This window comes from Giraffa tippelskirchi, chromosome 11 (genome assembly GCF_054371585.1).
Source record: "Giraffa tippelskirchi isolate mGirTip1 chromosome 11, T2T-mGirTip1v1.2.pri, whole genome shotgun sequence".
Taxonomy (NCBI): Eukaryota; Metazoa; Chordata; class Mammalia; order Artiodactyla; family Giraffidae; genus Giraffa; species Giraffa tippelskirchi.
The window spans coordinates 99306320-99329179 of record NC_137285.1 but is presented as its reverse complement, the minus strand read 5'-3'; the positions used below and the strand labels follow the sequence as shown (position 1 = coordinate 99329179).

The 22860-nt window shown below is 38.2% G+C and overlaps 1 protein-coding gene across 3 annotated transcripts in view; it reads left to right on the top strand.

Annotated features, from left to right (window-relative positions):
* Positions 1–2493: 2493 nt before the first annotated feature.
* The window catches only part of ZW10 (zw10 kinetochore protein), a 35628-nt gene continuing 15261 nt past the window's right edge, over positions 2494–22860 (top strand). For 2 of the 3 annotated variants that reach the window (XM_081544735.1, XM_081544733.1), the window contains exons 1-9: positions 2494–2659; positions 4782–4916; positions 9485–9586; positions 9789–9866; positions 10020–10179; positions 11673–11825; positions 12222–12413; positions 21092–21255; positions 22145–22327. In XM_081544735.1, the coding sequence (XP_081400861.1) occupies positions 2555–2659; positions 4782–4916; positions 9485–9586; positions 9789–9866; positions 10020–10179; positions 11673–11825; positions 12222–12413; positions 21092–21255; positions 22145–22327 (1272 nt within the window). In that variant the 5' untranslated portion in view covers positions 2494–2554. Of the gene's footprint in view, positions 2724–4781; positions 4917–9484; positions 9587–9788; positions 9867–10019; positions 10180–11672; positions 11826–12221; positions 12414–21091; positions 21256–22144; positions 22328–22860 lie in introns of all 3 variants that reach the window. The other variant, XM_081544734.1, reaches the window with a different exon arrangement.

Here is a 22860-nt window from a genome sequence, read left to right as displayed (position 1 = left end):
ACTTTGTACGTGGCAGCCGAGTGCTGGCAATTTTAATCAGGTCATTTCATAATTGACTCTGTGTTCTTGTTCTGAGAACACCTCCCAAATTAATTACTCTTCTCCACCATTTCCAATAAGGATCTTATTTTTGTTTGAACAAAGGTTACATGTATGTTCATTTTTTTTTAGAGCTTTACAGCTTATAAAGCTTTATAATTAACCCTGTGCTCAGATCAATGGGTCGAGAAGATCCGCTGGAGAAAGAAATGGCAACCCACTCCAGCATTCTTCCCTGGAGAATCCCCACAGACAGAGGAGCCAGGTGGGTTACAGTCCATGGGGTGGCAAAGAGTCGTATGCGACTGAAGCGACAGCACTCAGGCACATACGCACATAGTATATTGTGAACATCTTTTAGTATGTAACACACTTGAAAAATGAAACAAATTTTTTAAAGTTTTGATAAAATTGGTTTGTAACCTTTGATAGAAAGTGCTAAGTATCATGTTCCACTCCATTCAGTACCAATGTTATTTATACTTCAGTTCAGTTCAGTCGCTCAGCCATGTTTGACTCTTTGTGACCCCATGGACTGCAGCATGCCAGGCCTCCCTGTCCATCACCAACTCCTGGAGTTTACCAAAACTCATGTCTATTGAGTCAGTGATGCCATTCAACCATCTCATCCTCTGTTGTCCCCTTCTCCTCCTGCCCTCAATCTTTCCCAGCATCAGGGTCTTTTCAAATGAGTCAGGTCTTCACATCAGGTGGCTAAAGTATTGAAGTTTCAGCTTCAACATCAGTCCTTCCAATGAACACCCAGGACTGATCTCCTTTAGGATGGACTGGTTGGATTTCTTTGCAGCCCAAGGGACTCTCAAGAGTCTTCTCCAACACCACAGTTCAAAAGCATCAATTCTTCAGCGCTCAGCTTTCTTCACTGTCCAACTCACACATCCATACATGACTACTGGAAAAACCATAGCCTTGATTAGATGGACCTTTACTGACAAAGTAATGTCTCTGCTTTTTAAGATGCTGTCTAGGTTGGTCATAACTTTCCTGCCAAGGAGTAAGCATCTTTTAATTTCATTGCTGCAATCACCATCTGCAGTGATTTTGGAGCCCCCAAAACTAAAGTCAGCCACTGTTCCACTGTTTCCCCATCTATTTCCCACGAAGTGATGGGACCAGATGCCATGATCTTAGTTTTCTGAATGTTGAGCTTTAAGCCAACTTTTTCACTCTCCTCTTTCACTTTCATCAAGAGGCTCTTTAGTTCTTCACTTTCTGCCATAAGGGTGGTATCATCTGCATATCTGAGGTTATTGATATTTCTCCCGGCAATCTTGATTCCAGCTTGTGCTTCTTCCAGCCCAGTGTTTCTAATGGTGTACTCTGCATAGAAGTTAAATAAGCAGGGTGACAATATACAGCCTTGACATACTCCTTTTCCTATCTGGAACCAGTCTGTTGTTCCATGTCCAGTTCTAACTGTTGCTTCCTGACCTGCATACAGGTTTCTCAAGAGACAGGTCAGATGGTCTGATATGCCCGTCTCTTTCAGAATTTTCCACAGTTTATTGTGATCCACACAGTCAAAGGCTTTGTCATAGTCAATAATGCAGAAATAGATGTTTTTCTGGAACTATCTTGCTTTTTTGATGATTCAGCGGATGTTGGCAATTTGATCTCTGGTTCCTCTGCTTTTTCTACTTAGGTAAGATAAATAATATAAATGTATATTTAATAGATGTTACACATACGTATGGGGCTTCCTAGGTGGCGCTAGTGGTGAAGAACCCGCTTGCCAATGCAGGAGAGACGGGAGATTCAGGTTCCATCCCTGGGTCAGGAAGATCCCCTGGAGGAGGACATGGCAACCCACTTCGGTATTCTTGCCTGGAGAATTCCATGGATGGAGGAGCCTGGTGGGGTATGGTCCATAGGGCCGCTAACAGTCCGATAGGACTGAAGCGATTTAGCATGCACACACTCACACACACACATATAAATAAATAAATATACATACATACATATAAACTATGCAATATGAAAGGAGTGCAATTATGGGCATACTTTTATTTATGAGTTGATGCCACGTCCTTGCACAACTGCAGAGGGTACCATTCACATAAATTCTGATGGTCACTGCAGTCCATGAGAATGAATACTTAACGAAAAAAGATCAAGATGGGCTCCTTGGGTCTTCAGGCTACATAAATTTCACAGGAATGCGTTTTGCAATTGAGAAAGGTTCACTAGGGACTGGTTATTAAATAAAACCATTTCACTTCTAGTGGAAAACCGGCGGGAAAAGACCAACTATTTCAAAATGAACTAGTAAACGCGACTACGCACAGTTTGCCAACTACGGGACACCGTGGAAAGTCCCCGCCAGGATGGCCGCGATGCCTGCTGGGAGTCGTAGTGCGGCCATCGCTTTTCGTGAGGAGATCTGGGCCCCGCGAGACTCCGTTTCCCGGCAGGCCGCGCGCCAAGGCAGCCGGCGGGACGGGAGCTGCCGCGCTGGCTGCGAGTGACCCTGTCAGTTTTGGTTGTTGTGGTGGCGATGGCCTCGTTCGTGACGGAAGTCCTGGCACACTCCGGGAGGCTGGAGAAGGAGGATCTGGGCACTCGGATCAGTCGCCTGACCCAGCGGGTGGAGGAAATCAAGGTGAAGCCGGAGCAGCGGGCGGCTGACTGTAAAGGGACGGAGGGAGGAGCCAGAGTGGGTGCAAGTATGTGGGGTGAGAAGGGGGATTAGAGGGGAGTCCAGACTGGGGCTGAGGACTGCGGAGCCGAGGAGGCTGGGACGGTGGGAAGAGGCGGTGGCTGGGGCAGTATTGGGAGTGGGGTTAGGCTGGGGAGGTATGGGACAGGGGGACGAGGGGAAGGCGGAGGAGACCAGCGGAGCAGGGAATCTGGGGCTGGAAGCCAGAGGCGTCTAGGGAGCGGCGGATAGCAGCTGGATAGAAATGAGAGCAGGGTCACCCCACCCCTCTTCGGTGTGTAGTTTCCTCCTCTGTATGATTTGTGGGTGAATGTGATAGCTTTGGGAGGATTGTACCGTTCTCCCTGAATTTTTGTTACTAAAAACCTATCAGTAATTAAACTCAGCTCTCTTCTCCACTCCCAGGCCTTTGAGACTATGCTGAGTGTTATAAAACACGTGAATAGCACTTCTTTACAAAAGGCACCTAACCACACGCAGTTTCACTTTGTACTACTGTCATTACCTTACATTTGTATTTGCCCACATCTTTGTTGCTTTCATTTAAAAAGATGTGTACCCTGTTTATTTAAGGGAGCAAGTTTGGCACTGAACCATAAAGGCACAAAGATGGTTTTATTTTACCAAAATGATTTCCTAAGTGTTAAGTATCATGTCACTGGCGTCTCTCCTGGAATATGGCTTTAGGATTTTTCATTGCTTTTTATATGATGGAAAGAGGACAGACTATTAAGCTACTTTAGTGTGGCGCTCATGGCTCCTCCCTGTTCTGGACCTAACTTGCCTTTCACCAGTTTATTTTCCCATCCAGACAGATGAAAATTACTTTCTATTCTCCAAGCAACTCTACTTTTCCCCTAGTTCCCAGATTTTATTTATGTTGCCATCTCTCCATCTTTTACCTGTTAGTGTTTCTACTCATTCTTCAAGTTCCATCTCAAATATAGTTTCATGTATGAAAAATATCCCCATTTTCCCTCAGGCAAAGGTGCTCTGTTTCTCAGTTGTGCTTCTGGAGTACCTGAACTCTTGTTATATTGCATTTCTGTATTCTGATTACTTAAGTGTATACTGTCTTTCCTACCTAAAAGGAATTTATTTGTGGACAAGCATAATTTCCCTGGTTCAGTGGTAAAGAATCTGCCTGCAATGCAGGAGATACAGGAAACGTGGGTTCGATCCCTGGATTGTGAAGCTCCCCTGGAGGAGGAAATGGCAACTCACTCCAGTATTCTTGCCAGAAAAATCCCATGGACAGAAGAGCCTGGTGATCTGCACTCTTTGGGATTCAAAAGAGTCAGACATGACTGAGCAACTGAGCATGCATGCAAGCATAGTTTATTCTTGTCTCCCAAACATTGACTAATTCAGTGAAAAATATTCAGCAATTTATTAAATTATTTTGTGTTAAAGGAGATAATGGAACTCAGATCAACTTAGGGTTTTAAGATTGTGTGTGCTCAGTCGTTCTGTTGTGTCCAACTCCATAACCCCGTGGACTGTAGCCTGCCAGGCTCCTTTGTCTAGGGAATTCTCCAGGTGAGAATACTGGAGCAGGTTGCCGTTTCCTACTCTAGAGGATCTTCCCAACTCAGAGATCGAACCTGCGTCTCTTGTGTCTCCTGCATTGGCAGGAGAATCCTTTACCGCTAGTGCCACCTGGGAAGCCCGAATTAATTAAGATTAGGTCTTGCAATTTTATAAGCAAGAAAATAGAAATTCACAAAGCAATTGAGGTATACAGATTATGGTTTTAATTTATTCATTTACTTTTTTTCCTATTAGATATATGATTAAAATTAGTGACTATAGTCTGAACTGATTTGATTCAAAATGAGAATTTCTGGCTCTGCCTTTCTTCTGTCTTCTTGTACCCTTGTGTTATGGGACTCTTAACGGTAGGAGAAATGTTTTTTCAGAGAAACCCATTGGCTTGGAGGGAAAGTGAGAGGGTATGGGTTACCTGGCAAAAAGGCTCTGACTTGGAAGATACCTAACAGAAGACGAGCTATATATTTTAAGAGTTCCCTACTCATCTCATTGTAATTTTTCTCTTGTGTGATAGGGCGAGGTGTGCAGTATGATCAGCAAGAAGTACAGCGAATTCCTGCCTAGCATGCAGAGCGCACAGGACCTGGTTACCCAGGTGGATAAGCTATCTGATGACATTGGCTTGCTGAAATCTAGGATAGAGAATGAGGTAAGAACAGTTTGTTATGTTGGATAAGTTTGTAGGGAGAAAGTTCAGCTTCCTGATTCCAAAGACAGCTCAGTTTACAACTTTTTTTTTTTAATCTTCATTTTTTTTAAAAAAAAAGAAAAATTATTTATTTGGCTGCACCAGGTCTTAATTGTGGCATGTGGGACCTAGTTCCCTGACCAAGGATTGAACCCTGGCCCCCTGCATTGGCCCTCTTAGCCACTGCAGGGAAGTCCACCAGGGAAGCCACCACCAGGAAAGTCCTTAAAACAACTTTTAAAGACCTCACTTTCCTTATTGGTGAATAGAGGTTGAATTAGATGACCTTAAGGTAACTTCCAGTTTTAAAATACAAATGTTTTCCAAAACTATAAACAATTTCTTTTTTATGGTAAAAAATTTTAAACTATACTAATAATGTCTTGCATTTTAGTTCACTTTATAAATTAAAAAAAATAGCCTCAAGATTTTAATGTCTTCGTAAGAAAAACAGATAAAGCATATATGTGAAACATGTGGTTTTGTCTCTATCATCTCCTACTTTAAAATGCTTGTATCTCTTAATGGCATGCATTCTCTTATATCTGCAGCTGGCCTCAACATATTAAAGCTTCAGCACAATCTTTGTCTTTTGGCTTTCCTGTGGAAAATTGGCTTGGATTGCCAGTCACAACCACTCTATTTCCTGTCATAAGGCCACTTTTCTTGGACATGCAGGGAATCGCTGCCCATCTTGTACTGTGTCACTTTACACTTTATGGGGCTAGTGCTTACTGTACTTCTTATGGAAAGTCTGGCAGTTTTTAAGAATGTTCACCATGTTTGCCAGAGTGCTGTCATCATAAAGGAGTCAGCCAGTGTTGAAACAGGAATATCCACTTCATAATTTAAAAAATGCTTTTCATATATATTATCTCACCAGGATTTTTCCCTTACAGTTTCCTTTTAGGAAAAATAAGCAGTTGAAAAAAAAATCAAGCTGATATTAGAGGTTTAAATTGAGTAGGTGTCTTGTACATCTATTTATAAATTTTCACTCAGGGTGCATTGATATCCAAAATCAAGATGTCGAGATATTCTCAAGTTCCTAGAGGAAAGACATCAAGTCTCTTCTCTGGGTGGCAGTTACTAAAGAAGGAAAGGGAACAGATGTGTTTTTAAAAGTTCTGTGTAAAACTTGAATCGCAAGTGGGGAAACCACTAGCTATTTGGAAAATCTATTTAACAGTGAGTTTACCTGTCATTCTGGTTAGAGGTTTTAATAAAAATAAATCCATTACTCTGCAACTCTGGCACAGTTCAAATAATATATTCATAGTGTATTTGTCAGACAAATAAGTCAATAGTGCAATCATAGACTGTGTTATTAGAAATGAAGTATCTGGAACAAGAGCGTAATGGACTATGTACGTTTTCCTGGCCAGATTATGACTGGCCAAGATTTATTCAGTTCTGATCGTTGTATTTTTAAAGATGACTGGTCTTGATGAGAGGGTCCAGACCTGACCACCATACCATATGAAGAACAGTGAAGAAACTGGCAGGATTTAGCTGTGAGAAACACTTTCAATATTTGGAATCTTACTATTTGGGAGAAAGAGTCAAATTTATGGCTAGAGAGGGGGAATTCGATTCAATAGGTGGACTAAAGGGTTTATTCAGTCATTTGATGTATTTACTGAGCATCTGTAAGGTGCCAGATACTATGGTAGTTGGTGAACTAAATAGCTTTTTATTTCAAAATGTGAATCTTGTGCCTATTATAGAGGAATAAAGTAATGTGATACACACTAAATAGGAATAATTCAGTTAGAGGAGATGTTGCTAAAGATGGCTTCCTGTACGAATTAGTGTCCAAACCAAAGTCTGAAGTGATAGGTAATTAAGAAAAAGAAGAAGGAGGAATGTTTAGGCAGGCACAGGGGACAGCATGATGGAAGCATGGAGGTAGTGGAGAGATATCACTTTTGGAAAGCTGCAAGTATCTCATATAACAGATGTTTATAGAGTGTGATGGGACGGGCCTTGAGATTAAAAAGGTAAGCCAGAACCATGTGTTGCAGTTGAAGTAGTAATGACTTTCTTGATTGCCCTGTAGAAGCTGTAGAGGCGTTTAAGTAGGGGAGTGATGTCAGATTTGAATTTTAGGAATCCTATTCTGCTTGCAGTTTGAAGAAAGGACTTGAGGGAAAAGAGACTGGGAAATGAGAAGGCAGTTGAAGCATTAGGAGGCAGTTAAAGTAATCAGGCAAGACAGGCTGCAACCTGCACCATAGTCAGTGGCAATGAGCATAGAGAAAAGTGGATGAATCCTGGGGACTTTCAAAAGATATAGGACCTTTGGGAGTTGCTGATGTGTGGAGTGAAAGATGGAAGAGTTACAGGTAACTGTGGAACTAGGTTATTGATATGCCATCCATTGAAATAGAAAATCTGGAGAAGGAGTAGGTTTTGGTTGAGTTGGCTGGATCTGCCTGTACGAGATCCAAATGGAGCTGCACAGTTGGCTTGTATGAAGATGGAGGCTAGACTATTGTAAAGAAAGATGGGGCAGGGCCAGGAACTTGAAATGCAATGGCTCAAACAAGATACATGTTTTTTAATCATGGTCTCCAGGCTAGCAGGCTGATTCTACAACCCAGGGCCTGGCTATTCTAGTGCATTTTGAGTCAAGAACTGTGGCGGATAGTCTGTTCCCTACAGTAGTAGCCAGTGGATGAACGTTTTTGCACAGCACCCTGAGCCCCAGTTTCTATAGGGCAGTGTGCAGTGGGCTGCACGAAAGAAGAAAACTCCTGAGCTTAGAGAGCGTAAATGTCTTCTAATGGGTAGTAAGCATGCTGGATTTTTGTCATGAAGGGAAATACTATTTCTGTTTTTCAAATGTTTGTTTACTACACAAATATTTTTGAAAAGATAGTTCAGAACAAAAGACAGTCCATTGCTTCTCTTGCAAGATGGTGCTGAAGTGTGAGAAAATCCTAAAAAAATTGTCTTCCAACAGTCTGTAGAGCAGTGGAACTGGCAACATTTGGTTGTTTGGTAGACACAGGATTTCAGACCCCATCTCAGGCCTCCTGAATTTGGATCTGCATTTTAATAAGATTCAGCAAGCAATATGTATATATGCATGTTATAGTTTGAGAAGCACTGCTCTAAGATTTTGTTGTTGTTTGGGTGGTTGCAGTTGGTCTCTCCCCATGTCCAGTGATATCTGGAGGTTAAGGGAAAATAGAGGGCACAGAGAAGATGCATCTGTTTTCTTAAGACCCAGATTTGGAAATGGTAGACATCACTTCTGCTTATAGTCCACTGGTGAAATCTTAGTCACATGGTCACACCTGACTGAGAGGGACACTGAAAACAGATAGTAAAGTTGGGTAGCTACATGCTGTTCCTATGAGAGAGTAGATTTTAGAGGACAGTTTGCACATCACCCCCTCCATATACATATTTGGATTTTAGGAAAATGGTGTGGACTTGAGAGAGCTGCACTTAGAAGGTGAAATGGGAGTGGAGAGTAGATAGAGCAGGGTTTTTCAGTCTAGGCACTGTTGAATACCTGGGTTGGGGCTGGATATTATGCTTTGTTGTGGGCAGCCATCCTGTACATTGTAAGATGTTTAGATGTTGAGTATCCCTGGCCTCTGCTCACTAGATGCCAGTAGAACTCGCTCACTTGTGACAAGCTGAAATGTCTCTAGACATTGCCAAATGTCCCTGGATGGGGGTGGGCAAAAAGTATTTAATTTTTTGAGAACCATTGGTTCAGAGTAATAAGAAGGCCAGAGAGAAAGGAATATCAGTATGTGTGAAGTGATCAGAGGGAAAATGAAGCTCCCAAAGGAAAATGAAAAGAAATGGCCAAAGAACCAGCAGAAAAATAAGTAGAAATTGGTGTCATAGATCTAAGGAAGGAGAATAACAGTCTGTTGATGAATGGTTAAGTACTGGTGATACATGCTTTGGACATAGCAACAAGGATTTAATTGATATTTTTTTCTTAAAGATGGGGAACACTTAACATATTTAAATCTGATGGAAGGAGCCATCCTCTAGTAGATATTGAATCAGTATGTAATTCATGAATGAAGAATGAATTAGTAAGAGGTAAAAGAGCGAAAAGAGGAAATAATTGATAGTGCAAAGTCTCTGAAAAGGTGGGACAGAATAGGAGGTGGATCCTCACTTAACCTAAGAAAATCTTCCTATTGGTTAGAACTATTCAACTGTAGAGTGAATTACCACTTGGCTGTGGGGATACCCTTCTAGTAATCCAGGTGGGTGAGTTCTCTGATGTGAGGTAACTGCTTAAACTAAGACGCGTTGCTGACAAGAGGACATTATGTTGATGACAATGGATGTTTCTGCATAAGACAAGGATTTGGGCCATTTGGACCACCTCAGGTCTCTTCCTACTGCATTCTATGATTTTTATTCCATTCTTAACCAGCATTTAAATTTAATCATGAGTTATATTCAGCTAATAAGGCTTACTGGTTATAGTAAGTGTTTTATTTTTTAGGTATAGTATAGCTAAAAAGTACTTGTCTTTGATTGTGACTTAGGTCCGCCAGGATCTTCATGTATCAACTGCTGAATTTACAGACTTGAAGCAACAGTTGGAAAGAGACTCAGTAGTCCTGTGTTTGCTTAGACAGCTACGAGAGGTCAGTAAATTCAAACCAAACTTGAGTGCTTTGGTGGTGAGAAAGTTATTATTATTTTTTTTTCCAACTGGTCTTATCATTCAATGAGTATCCCTTGACTATGTGCTATTTTTTTTCATATTTTAAAAATAAACAAGCAGACAGACTTAAAATAATAAGATGTATCAGATAAAATACCTAATAACTATACTTATCTTTTCAGTTTTCTACTGCTATTGAGGAATATAACTGTGCATTAGCAGAAAAGAAGTATATTTCTGCTGCTCAGCATCTAGAAGAGGTATTAAACACTTTCTCTAAAGCATGAACAAGTAATGCTACTCTTGTTTTAAGTAAATTTTGTGTCACATGTATTTCTTATCGTTATACAAATATATTCGAATTGCCTATAGTACAGATGAAATGTTTAATAGTGATTCCATTTCACTGCCAGGCACAGAAATGCTTGAAGTTATTAAAATCCAGAAAATGCTTTGACTTAAAAATATTGAAATCTCTCAGCATGGAGCTTACAATACAGAAACAGAACATTCTTTATCACCTCGGAGAAGAGTGGCAGAAGCTGATTGTATGGAAGTTCCCACCATCAAAAGGTGCTGCTGACCTCAGTGAACTGCTTTGCTTAATCTGCCGGGACCAGTTTGGCTTCTGAATGTATTCCAAATATTTTATATTGGGAGAGAAGAAGACTTAATTTATTAATCTCCCAATTCTACATTGAGTTCTCCTTTAAGCAGAATGCTTGTTAGAACCAAAATGCTTGTTACTTCCTTCACACTTCTCTTTCTGTCCCTTTCGCTAAGAAGGAGCAGAGAAGAGGGGAAATGACTGGGAGGGGTCCATGAGGTGAGGGTGTGCTAGAGGAGGTGGTAACAGTCTAAGCCCACAGTTCCATTCCATTGTAGGGTGTGCTCATTCCCAGAGCCCTCATCCCAACAGTTTATCTTTCTAAAAAGCTTAAAGAAACTGTTCGACCTTTCTTTCTCTTGCTAAGGAAGACAGGGGATCGATGGGATAGGAGTTTGACCTAACTTTTTCAGTCCTTGGGGAAAATTGGTGACAGAGTCATGAGAAATGGGATAACTCTAGCCCTAGCTTTTATTTATACTACTTGGCTCTCAGCCCCTCTGCCCACCTCTGGGTGTGAACCCTCTTTGATATCTTGTTTACACAAAGTAAAATCTCTGAGGGTATATTGAAAGACATGCCGTTAAATCCAGTATATTTTCCAACATTTAATCTTGAAATTTAGTCTGTTTCAGAGGAAACCTCAGAGTCTCCCTTTTCTTCCTTCCCCTTATCCACTTTGGCCTTCAAATATAGTGTATGTGTATGTATGTGTCCTCACCTCCCCCACCCCATGTGTGTTTTCAAGGAAGTCATCCAGAAGTTTTAGATTCTATTTGCAAGCAGATTATAAAATTGAGAGAAGATGGCAGTTCTTTGCTGTAACACACCCTTCTTGTTAAACTTGTTTGGCAGGCTGTTCTCTTTACTTCATAAGAGGGAACATAGAAGAGGAGGCCTTCACTGAAACTAGGATCTCACTTTGTATTCTTTGCCTTCATTCAGTCATTCAATATATTTTTTGTTGTTGAGGTGTAGTTGATTTACAGTGGTATGTTAATTTCCTCTGGACAGCAAAGTGATGCAGTTATACATATATATATATATATATATACATACACACACGTATATATATATGTATATATATATATATACACACACACACACATTTTAAAATTTTCTTTTCTGTTATGATTTATCACAGGGTATTGAATATAGTTCTCTGTGCTGTACAGTAGGACCTTGTTTATCCATTCTCAACACATATTTAATATGCATTTATTGTAGGTGCATCATCTTTTGCACTCAGTTTGATTTTTTCAGCATACCAAAGGAAGTAATTTCTTGTTTTAAAGTGATGATGAGGACTTGTATGCAGTAATTCCTACTTGCTTGCATTAGAAATGTAATGTACTAAAACCACATTTTTAGGACTCTTAGTAGACAGTGGGGTCTCAGGAATAGAAATGGGAACATCTTGTATTGCTGAGACAGCTGATATTTTTTCCCTTCTCCATAGATATCAGCAACTTGGAATCTTGCCTGCAAACAGAGCTGCATTTATGCACTGAACAATCTCAGAAAGAAGAGAAGAACCCCGTGCCACAAATCAGTTCTGTCCTCTTGGCATTTTCTCTTCTTGGAGAGCTACATACTAAGCTTAAGTCATTTGGTAAGACATACTACTTTGTTTCATTTGCATGACATTTTCAGCAATTAACAAATATTCTCTGAATGATACTGATGATGGATCATAAGGTTTGGCTTCATGATTCATTAAGTAGAATTGTTATAAATATTACCCTTTTCATTAATGGCTTAGATACTTTCCTTTTTTCTTTTCTCTCTTTTCTTTTCTCAAACTAGCTGCTGGGGTTTTTTATTTTTTAATAATTTAAATAAAAATCTGTAGACAATCTGGGAAACTTCAGTGGGAAACCTTGCAGTGCATATGGGTGTTGTGTAATGTCATGGTATATGTTTTTTCGTTGTTAGGCTCAAAGATCTTTTTTTTTTCTCAAGTGTCTTCAAGTGATTTTTTTTTTATGGGTGTTCATATAACTTTCAGGTCAGATGCTGCTGAAGTATATCCTTAAGCCTTTGGCATCTTGCCCATCCCTTTATGCTGTGATAGAAAGCCAACCTAACATCACCATCATTCGTTTTGAATCTGTGATGACTGACTTGGAACATCCATCACCATCTGAAGTTTTTGCCAAGATCAGACTGGTACTGGAAGTGGTCCAGAAACAGCTTCTAGGTGTGTACCCCCAAGGCCGTGCTTTCATATTTTGGAAAAGTTGATGTGGTATTTGAAAGTAAATATTATTTTAAAAAGTGGATAAAAATGCCGCCATTCTGAGTGAATGGAGAATGGAGGTGAGTAAATTATGTCTTGGGAAGAAAGTAGTTACCTTTCTATCTTTTGCTTTGTTTTGCTTTCCTTCTCTGCCTAGTGTTGACAGGTAAGGTCATCAGTGGTACCCCATATTCTTTGTAATATATAGTTGGATTTCGGGATGCATTTCTCTCATGGGACTTCTAGGGACATCATATTTTGGGACTCTTGATTAATTATAGGAAAAGCAGAAATGAACTGAGTGCTGTTTTACGTCTTTCAGTGGGAAAATCCCCATCAATCTAGTTGATATAAACAAACTGAGTTTAATATAGGACATGAATTTCATTCCAACTCAGCCTACTGGTTAAATCTTTATATATTCTCCCTTGAAACAACCAGTTTCTGTGTTGCTTGAATCATTTTTTGGCTGTCACACTATTAAAAGTAAAATTTCTTCTGTTTTTTAATTATAATACTGTCATTTTAGTCTATTTGACTTACCTTCTTTTTGCTTTTCTCAGTTGTCTTATTGAATGGTCAAATTAAGCACTCTTGCTGTGGAAAAAATAAAAAAAAGAAATGCTGCTATTGTTTGTAAGCCTTCCTGGCAGTCACATAATTTATTTATACATAAATAATTTATTATTTTTTATTAAAGATAGTTAATTTACAGTTTTGTGCCAATCTCTGCTATACAGCAAAGTGATTCATTTGTATAATATAGACATTCTTTATTTATATATAAAGAATAAAGAGCCAGACACCTAGAGCCAGACATCCTGGAATGTGAAGTCAAGTGGGCCTTAGAAAGCATCACTACGAACAAAGCTAGTGGAGGTGATGGAATTCCAGTTGAGCTATTTCAAATCCTCAAAGGTGATGCTGTGAAAGTGCTACACTCGATATGCCAGCAAATTTGGAAAACTCAGCAGTGGCCACAGGACTGGAAAAGGTCAGTTTTCGTTCCAATCCCAAAGAAAGGCAATGCCAAAGAATGCTCAAACTACCGCACAATTGCACTCATCTCACACGTTAGTAAAGTAATGCTCAAAATTCTCCAAGCCAGGCTTCAGCAATACGTGAACCGTGAACTTCCAGATGTTCAAGCTGGTTTTAGAAAAGGCAGAGGAACCAGAGATCAAATTGCCAATATCCACTGGATCATCGAAAAAGCAAGAGAGTTCCAGAAAAACATCTATTTCTGCTTTATTGACTATGCCAAAGCCTTTGACTGTGTGGATCACAAGAAACTGTGGAAAATTCTGAAAGAGATGGGAATACCAGACCATCTGACCTGTCTCTTGAGAAACCTGTGTGCAGGTCAGGAAGCAACAGTTAGAACTGGCCATGGAACAACAGACTGGTTCCAAATAGGAAAAGGAGTATGTCAAGGCTGTATATTGTCACCCTGCTTATTTAACTTCTATGCAGAGTACATCATGAGAAACGCTGGGCTGGAAGAAACACAAGCTGGAATCAAGATTGCCGGGAGAAATATCAATAACCTCAGATATGCAGATGACACCACCCTTATGGCAGAAAGTGAAGAAGAATTAAAGAGCCTCTTGATGAAAGTGAAAGAGGAGAGTGAAAAAGTTGGCTTAAAGCTCAACGTTCGGAAAACTAAGATCATGGCATCTGGTCCCATCACTTCATGGGAAATAGATGGGGAAACAGTGGAACAGTGGCTGATTTTAGTTTTGGGGGCTCCAGAATCACTGCTGATGGTGACTGCAGCCATGAAATTAAAAGACGCTTACTCCTTGGAAGGAAGGTTATGACCAACCTAGATAGCATATTTAAAAGCAGAGACATTACTTTGCCAACAAAAGTCCATCTAGTCAAGGCTATGGTTTTTCCAGTGGTCATGTATGGATGTGAGAGTTGGACGGTGAAGAAAGCTGAGCACCAAAGAATTGATGCTTTTGAACTGTGGTGTTGGCGAAGACTCTTGAGAGTCCCTTGGACTGCAAGGAGATCCAATCAGTCCATCCTAAAAGAGATCAATCCTGGGTGTTCATTGAAAGGTCTGATGTTGAAGCTGAAACTCCAATACTTTGGCCACCTCATGTGAAGAGTTGCCTCATTGGAAAAGACCCTAATGCTGGGTAGGATTGGGGGCGGGAGGAGAAGGGGACGACAGAGGATGAGATGGTTGGATGGCATCACTGACTTGATGGACATGGGTTTGGGTAGACTCCGGGAGTTGGTGATGGACAGAGAGGCCTGGCGTGCTGCAATTCATGGGGTCGCAAAGAGTCGGACATGACTGAGCGACTGAACTGAACTGAACTGAATTTATATATAAACAAGGAATTCTTTCTAGTTTTGATAGCAGAGAATAAAAAATTTCAAGACTTGCATGAACTGCAAAAATCCAAGGTAGTTTTATTCTTGTTCCTTTACTTAGGGAGATAATATACTCTTGTTTTTATTAGATATAACAAAAAGTTGTAAACAAAGAGTCCAAGGATTGGAAGGAACTAGAAAGGTGATCAATCCAGATATCTCTGATGCTTGACTCTCCTCTGTAACACTCCCATCAACTGGTCACAGCAAACCTGAGCACCTTTTGAGAGTCCATCCTACCTCTGGGCAGCTCTGAGGACTGTCAAGTTGTTGTTTGTAGGTTTTTAAAAAAAAAACAACAACTGTATCTCCTTTCTGTATTAAATACTCTTGCCAAAATGCCCATTTTAGAAATTAAATCTTTGGGGTAGTTGTTTAAAAAATATGTTCAAAATATATTGCACTGTAATATCTGCTTTACTGATGCTGCTTCTACTATGTGGAGCTGTATAGAAGTCTAATTCTATGAAATTGGACTTTGGAATTCTTTCCAGTCTCTGTAATTATGTCCCCTACGTCTTACCACCATCTTTACTTTTTTTTAAAATGAAATAATGGTAGATCTTCTTATCTTCAGTGATCTTCTATGGATATATTCCATTTTTTATTAGTCCTTTTTATTACAGTATGGTGTTCAAAACAGAACACAGTATTCTAGGTATAGTCTGAACTAATTCAGATTAGTACGGGAACATTCACTCCTTCATTCTCAGTTTCAGGTTTCTGTTAGTATAGCCAAGGGCTGTTACACAGTTAACTTAACTGAGCTTGATGTAAATGAAAATCCCACGTCATACTCAGTGCAAATGGCTGCTTTCCTATCTTACACCTGACTTTTTACAGTTAACATTAATCTTTGTTAAATTTTACTTGATAAAATTTTACAATGTGTTAACTCTCCTTTCTACTTCATGTTGAATGGACATTTGATAATCATGTTTTCTTGTAGCTTAAGTCAGTGATGGTACTATTAACCTAGGACAGGGCTAGATTGGAGGGTGCTCTGGGGAATTCCAGGAGCACGCTGGAATGTCTTTCCAGTTTGACATTGGTCCTTTAAGTGCTCAGTCCACTGTGTTTGTAAGTTTTCTTTGTACCTAGGATATTCAGAGCAGAAGACAACTCACTGTTGCTAGGTTCTCTTCTCATCTCTTTAATATCTTTCAGTCAATATTCCCTTCCTTCATCTTCTTTCCCTAAATATAACCTGAGGATCATACTTTGTAGCCTTAGTTCTTTTTGGACTCCTCTGCTTTCTTTGCATTTTAGTTGTTCTGAAACTTCATAAAGGTTTTTACCTTCCCTCTTATGTTTGTCTTTGGTTATATGCTCCTTTCATCTTTTAAATATGTGTTTTTTACTCCCCAAGTTTTCTTTATTACTAAGCATCATTGTACCAACAGCAAAGGAATTTTTAAAAAGAGGATAAAAAATTCTTTGGGGAATAATTTGGCAAAATATATAAAAAGCCTTAAAATGTTTGTGTCTTTAAACCAAGATTTCAACTTCTAGAAATCTTCCCAGAAGAAATAATCTTAAATATATGAAACCATTAAAAAAAAAAAAAGCCCCATTTATTTCCATTAAAATCAGTTTTAAGTCAGGAATGCACATTGGCATTAATATTTGTTAACATTGTTTTAAGTGTTATTGCTGATGCAAAGAAGAGAAAATAAATATGAATATTAAAATAAAGAGAAGTATTTATCTTTGCTTATAAATGATGTGACTGTATACCTAAAAAACCAAAAGACTCTACTAAAACTTTTATAATTAGTAAGAAATTTACTAAGTTGTCTAGGTACAGTATAAATCTATAAAAATCAGATTTCTTCTCTCTAGCATCAGTTATAAATTAAAATACAAAGATATCTTTTTTATAATGGCAACAGAATCTATTAAATTCTTAAAGATAAATTTAATAGGAAGAATATTTATAAAGGAAAGCATAAAACTTATTGAGGGCATAAAGGGAAGGGAGGCTATCATGGATTAGAAGACAATCTCAAAAAATTGTCAACTCATTCCAAAATAACGTATAAATTTAATACAATTCCAGTCAGATGCTTGTTATATATTTTTTGAACTGGACAGATGAATTACTCTAGAGTTTACATCAAAAAATATGAGACTTGCCAGTAAAGATTTGAAAAACACTAGTTGGAGAATTTTATAATTAAAACTATGTTTTTGACATAAGAAGATCAGTGGAATGAAAAAGAGTCCAGAAGTAGAGTCAAGAATAAAAGAATTTATTATTTGATCAGTCACATTTTAGTTAGTGGGGCAGTTTATTAAATAATAGTGCTAGCAAAATTGGCTATGTGAAATGAGACAAAGTTAGATTCCTGCTTTGTACTTCAGAGATACATTCCAGGTGAATTAAAACCTTATATGCAAAAAGTAGAACAATAAAAATGTTGGAAGAAAATTTACAAGAATACTTAAATATTATCAGGAAGCTCTGAATGCATAAAGGAAATGATTGACAAATTTGACTGCGTGTAAATGTCAAATTCTGAATGGTAAAGAATACCATAAACAAAGATTATATTGTACCTGGAAAAAATATCTGCAGTGCATTTGACAGACAGGAGTTGATAAAAAGATTTTTTTCCAAAGAAAGAGAGAACATAGTAACAGGAAAAGGGTAAAAAATATGAATAGGCAATTTTTGGAAGAAAAGGTTCAAATTATTAATAAACATAAAAATAGGTGTTGCTTAATCTCCCTAATAGTGAAATGGAAATCACACCATCAGAGTAGAACTTTCCACCTTTAAGGTTGACAAAATTCAGAGATCTGTGTAAGATACTTTTGGTAAGAAAATGGAAAGGTAGGCTCCTTCATTGCTTTTATGGGTGTTTTTTAGCAAGTAACCTGAAGCTCTGTAGTTATGCTAAGATATTCATCCCTTTGACCCAGGTAGACTACTTTTTAATTCCTTACAGACATCATACCAACAATATGTATGTTTGCATGTGTTAAGTACTGTGTATACTTGCATACTGGAATGGGTATCATCTGAAGAATGGTTGTATAACTTACAGTTGAGCCATACGATGGGGTACTGTGCAGCTATTAAAAAGAAGTGAAATAGAGCTAGATGTAGTGACCTCAGAGATGGCCACGATCTATTTTTAAGGGATAAAAAGTTAAGTGTAAAATCTATGGCGTGAACCCATTTTATAAAAATGGAAGTAGCCTCTTATTTGAGTATTGTATTAGTTTACTAGGGCTTCCATAACAAATACCACAGGCTGTGTGACTTAAAAAGCAGAAATTTATTTTCTCACAGTTTTGAAGGCTGGAAGTCCAACATCAAAGTGTTAGTAGATTTGGTTTCTCCTGAGCCCTCTCTCCTTGCTTAGCAGACAGTCTTCTCACTGTCCTTAGGTGGCCTTTCCTCTCTGCATGCTCATCCCTGATGTCTCTCCTTTTCTTAGAAGGACATTAGTCATAGTGAATTAAGAGTAGGGCTCCACGCTTATGACCTGTTTAAAGGTGAGTCCTGTCTCCAAATGCAGTCACATTGGAGACTAGGGCTTCAACATATGAATTGTGGGGGACACAGTTTGATCTATATCAAGTGTATGTGTGTGTGTGTGTGTTATTAATGTAAGGGAGGAAGAACACAAACCAAACTCTTAACATTGGTTACTTGGGCACAGAGAGAGAAGCTTGTGGATACGGAGAGGGAAAATTACCCTTTTTCTTTAGAAATGTTAGTGGTGTTGATTTTCTATAAAGTATAAATTACTAAAATTGACCGAGAAGTAGAGACTCTGAATGTACAAATAGTTGTAGAAGAAATTTGAAAGGTTGCTCAAGATATCCTGTACCATCAGGCACAGAAAGTTAATGGCTAAATTTTAGGTACTCTTCAAATTACACATAATCCTTTTGATAATCAAGCTCTTTTGGTCAATAGAAAAGGATAGGTAAGTACCCTGATTAATTTTCTAAAAACAAGCATAAATTTGATATCAAAATGTACAGGCAGAGAAAACATAGAATGATTTTATCAAGTCATTTTATCGCTAGCTAAATTTACAAGCTCAGTTCAGTTCAGTCACTCAGTTGTGTCCGACTCTTTGCGACCCCATGGACGGCAGCATGCCAGGCCTCCCTGTCCATCACCAACTCCCGGAGCTTACTCAAACTTGTGTTCATTGCGTTGGTGATGCCATCCAACCATCTCATCCTCTGTCATCCCTTTCTCTTCCTGCCTTCAATCTTTCCCAGCATCAGGGTCTTTTCCATGAGCTCAGATACCATTAAAATCACATTTTTGGTTGGACATTTAATTGTGATTTCAGCTGACTAATTTTGTCAATTCTTTTTTGAGAGGAAACTTGACAAATTCCTAATATATTTGCTGAAAATGTCTCTTAATATTGTCTGCTTTATCATCTTAAAATTTTTTTTGCATAGCAATATTTTGTCTTGATGTGTTTTAGCAAGTTGCACTGCCGTTTGCTGTAAAATTCGTGGCATATTTTCTTCCAGTCTCTTTTTTCCTTTACTGTTTCTATCAGTTCCTCCAACTTTTGCATCTTCACTTGATTCTGCATCAATAGTATATTTTAGTTTTAAATTTGAAGGTTTGTTTATAATTATTTTCTTAAATGAGAAAAATATATCATAATGAAAATAATAAGCACTTCAATTTAACTCCTTTTTTCAGTTTATATAGTTATCACTATAACCTGTGCTGTATGCACAGAATATTCAAGGACACATATTACAGTGTTACATTGATGCATAGGAAAACAAAGTCATTGGAATGGAATAAATCTGTTTGCTCTGACTACATTGAAAATGTGTTTATATGAAATACTAGAAGTGGTATACGTGCCTGAAGTGAACACTGTAGTATACATACGTGATACTATGGTTAAAGTGAGATGTGGTCTTATCAAAGCAACAAAATTGTGTTTAGCAGAAAAGTATTTTGTGCTACTTTCTTTGTTTTTTTTTTAGTTTAAAATTTTTATTCAAGAAATGTATAGAGATCACATGTACCCTTCACCCAGTTTTCCCCAATGTCAGCATCTTGTATAAACATAGTATAGGATCAAAACCAGGAAATGGACTGTGGTACGATTCACAGAGCTTATCCAGATTTCTCCAGTTTTCCTTGTACTCATTTGTGTGTGTGAATAGTTCTGTGCAATTTTATTACCTGTGTAGGTTCATGTACCTACCAGTATAATCAAGATACAAAACTAGCCTATCACCACAAGGCTCCCTTAGGCTACCCATTATAACCATACACCTTTGCTTCCAGTTTTAAACTTAAGTTGAAATTACTTAAAATTAAAAAAACATTGAGTTCGTCAGTCACAGTAGCCCCATGTTATGTGCTCAGTAGCAAAATGTGGCTGATTGCCATCATATCAAACAGTGCAGGCCTAGACTTCTGATATTATAAGATAGCTCAAGGCTTTGAGGTAGTATGGTCACTGTCTTTTAAGGTTCTCTTATACTATTTAGTTAATTAATAGTGAAAGTTGCTCAGTCATGTCCAGTTTTTTGTGACCCCATGGCCTATATGGTCCCTGGAATTCTCCAGGCCAGAATACTGGAGTGGGTAGCCTTTCCCTTCTCCACGGGGTCTTCCCAACCCAGGGATTGAACCCAGGTCTTCCACATTGCAGGTGAATTCTTTACCAGCTGAGCCACAAGGGAAGTAGTTAATTAATTAACTTCCTCAAAATGTGTTAGAAAAGCCACCATAAAATATACCATGGAAGATATATTGAAGTATTCCGTTTGACAGACTAGATATTACATGATTAATGTAAGGTATTTATTGATATTTTACTTAGAATAAACACTCTGATCCTTTGCAGAGATGAAAAACTATGTTTATTTTTATTATTGGAGAAATGGGATTTTATTCTAAACTAGTTTCAACTTGATATGCAGAACTTCTGAGTGCTTGTCATATGATCAGATCTGTGGATTAGCAGTAGATGATTATAATGTAGATAGCTTACTACCTAATTGTTACAGAGAACAGGCGGGCAGTCTTATAGTGCAGATGATTCATCTGAGCAGTGAAAATACAATAATAATTGTGTGTCATGATTTTCCCACATAGTTAGTTGAAGTAGGGTAGAATTACTTGTGCTGTTTTCTTCCCTGTCATCTTAAAATTGAAGAGTTCTAGAAAAGTAGGGAATTTGAGAATATATCTGGTGTGTAAACAGCTTCTTGTTTAAAACTTTTTCTTTTGATTTCAGATTTACCTCTTGATGCTGACCCAGAAAATTTAAAGACATCTAAGATCACATTGGCTGAGATGCTTGGTAACGTGATCTGGGAGGACCTATCTGAGTGCCTTATTAAAGATTGTTTGGTTTATTCTATCCCGACAAATAGCAGCAAGTTACAGCAGTATGAAGAGGTAAGAGCAGAGGTGTCACCGAAGGTTTGGAGAGACCACAGGTTCTTGTCAGTGTCCTTTGTTTATCTTAGAGATCGTTTGTTCTTTAAGAAAATTATTCATAAGGTGTGGATACAAATTCCCTATAACTTCATTTCTCTTCTGGCTTGCTACCATTTGATTGGGAAGTATGCTTTCTTATTCAGTATTAATATGTTTTCATCAGTAAGATACTTTTGAAAAACAATTGTTTTTATATTTGTATCAGCTTTCGTAGCTACTAGGCGATACTTTACTTTTTGGCTTCTTTCTAGTGTTTCCTCAAACACTAAAATGAGTACGGAAGTGCCCCCTTAGGTTTGGGGTATGTTCTAAGACCCTCAGTGAAGACCTGCACCCGTGGCTAGTATTGAACTGTAGATACATGTGCAATGTTTCTTCTGTACTAATGGGCAGGTAGTATATATAACACGGATATGCTTTACAAACGGATGACTCATATCCTGTGGGTAAAACACAGCAGGACAGTGCGATATTTCATCATGATACTCAGAACAGCGCACAATTTAAAACTTGGGAATTGTTTGTTTCTGGAATTTTTCATTCAGTATTTACAGACCATAGCTGACTGTGGGTAACTGAAACCAAGGATAAGGGAGGGATTTACTGGATATTTACTAAAAAATTTGTTGCACTTTTGCTAAGCAGAGTCAGAAACTCCTAATGAAGATGCTCTTCCTGATGAATTTAAATGTGTAATATTTTCTACCTAGTAACGGATGGTCTGTTTTAAAACTTAAATAACCATCTGCTCCTTGTTCTTTTCTGTACATTGGATTTGAAATTTTAATATTGAAAAGGAATATATGTATATAATTCTTTCTTTCTTTTTCTTGCATTTCTTTCTCAGATCATACAATCCACTGAAGAATTTGAAAAGGCCTTAAAGGAGATGAGGTTTTTAAAAGGAGATACTACTGATTTGCTGAAATATGCCCGTAATATCAATTCTCATTTTGCTAACAAGAAGTGTCAGGATGTGATTGTGGCGGCTAGAAACCTAATGACCTCTGAAATTCACAACACTGTGAAGGTATGGGGGGGATGGTTATAATTTATTACATTGCATTAGGAAGCAGCTTAATTTTGAAATGATTGTGGTAGAGTGGAACAGCATGTGACATTTGCTGAGATCATTGAGGTAAGTTATTAATTTTCTTAAACATTAGTTTTCTCATTTTGAAAGAGATCCTAAGACCTACCTCTTTCATAGGGTATTGTGGGATCCAGATAAGATAATGAACATAAAAGCATTGTATAAATTGAAAAAGTTTACATGAATTTAATGGATTACTGTTGTTGAAATCATAGAATATATCAACCTATAGTTTCCTTGACTTTATCACTTGAATTTTTAGTACACAATTTTGTGACAGGTACTGTTATATCCAGAGATTATATCCTGTTGTGAAAATGTTGACTTCATTGTGTAGGCTAATAGAGGCGCTAGTTTTGAAGTTAATAAAAGGAAACAAAAAGATACGATCTTTGTATGGAATAAAAATTATCTGTAAAATCTGTGGACAAGTTATAATTTGCATTGAGGGTAATTTACTCCTTTGACCT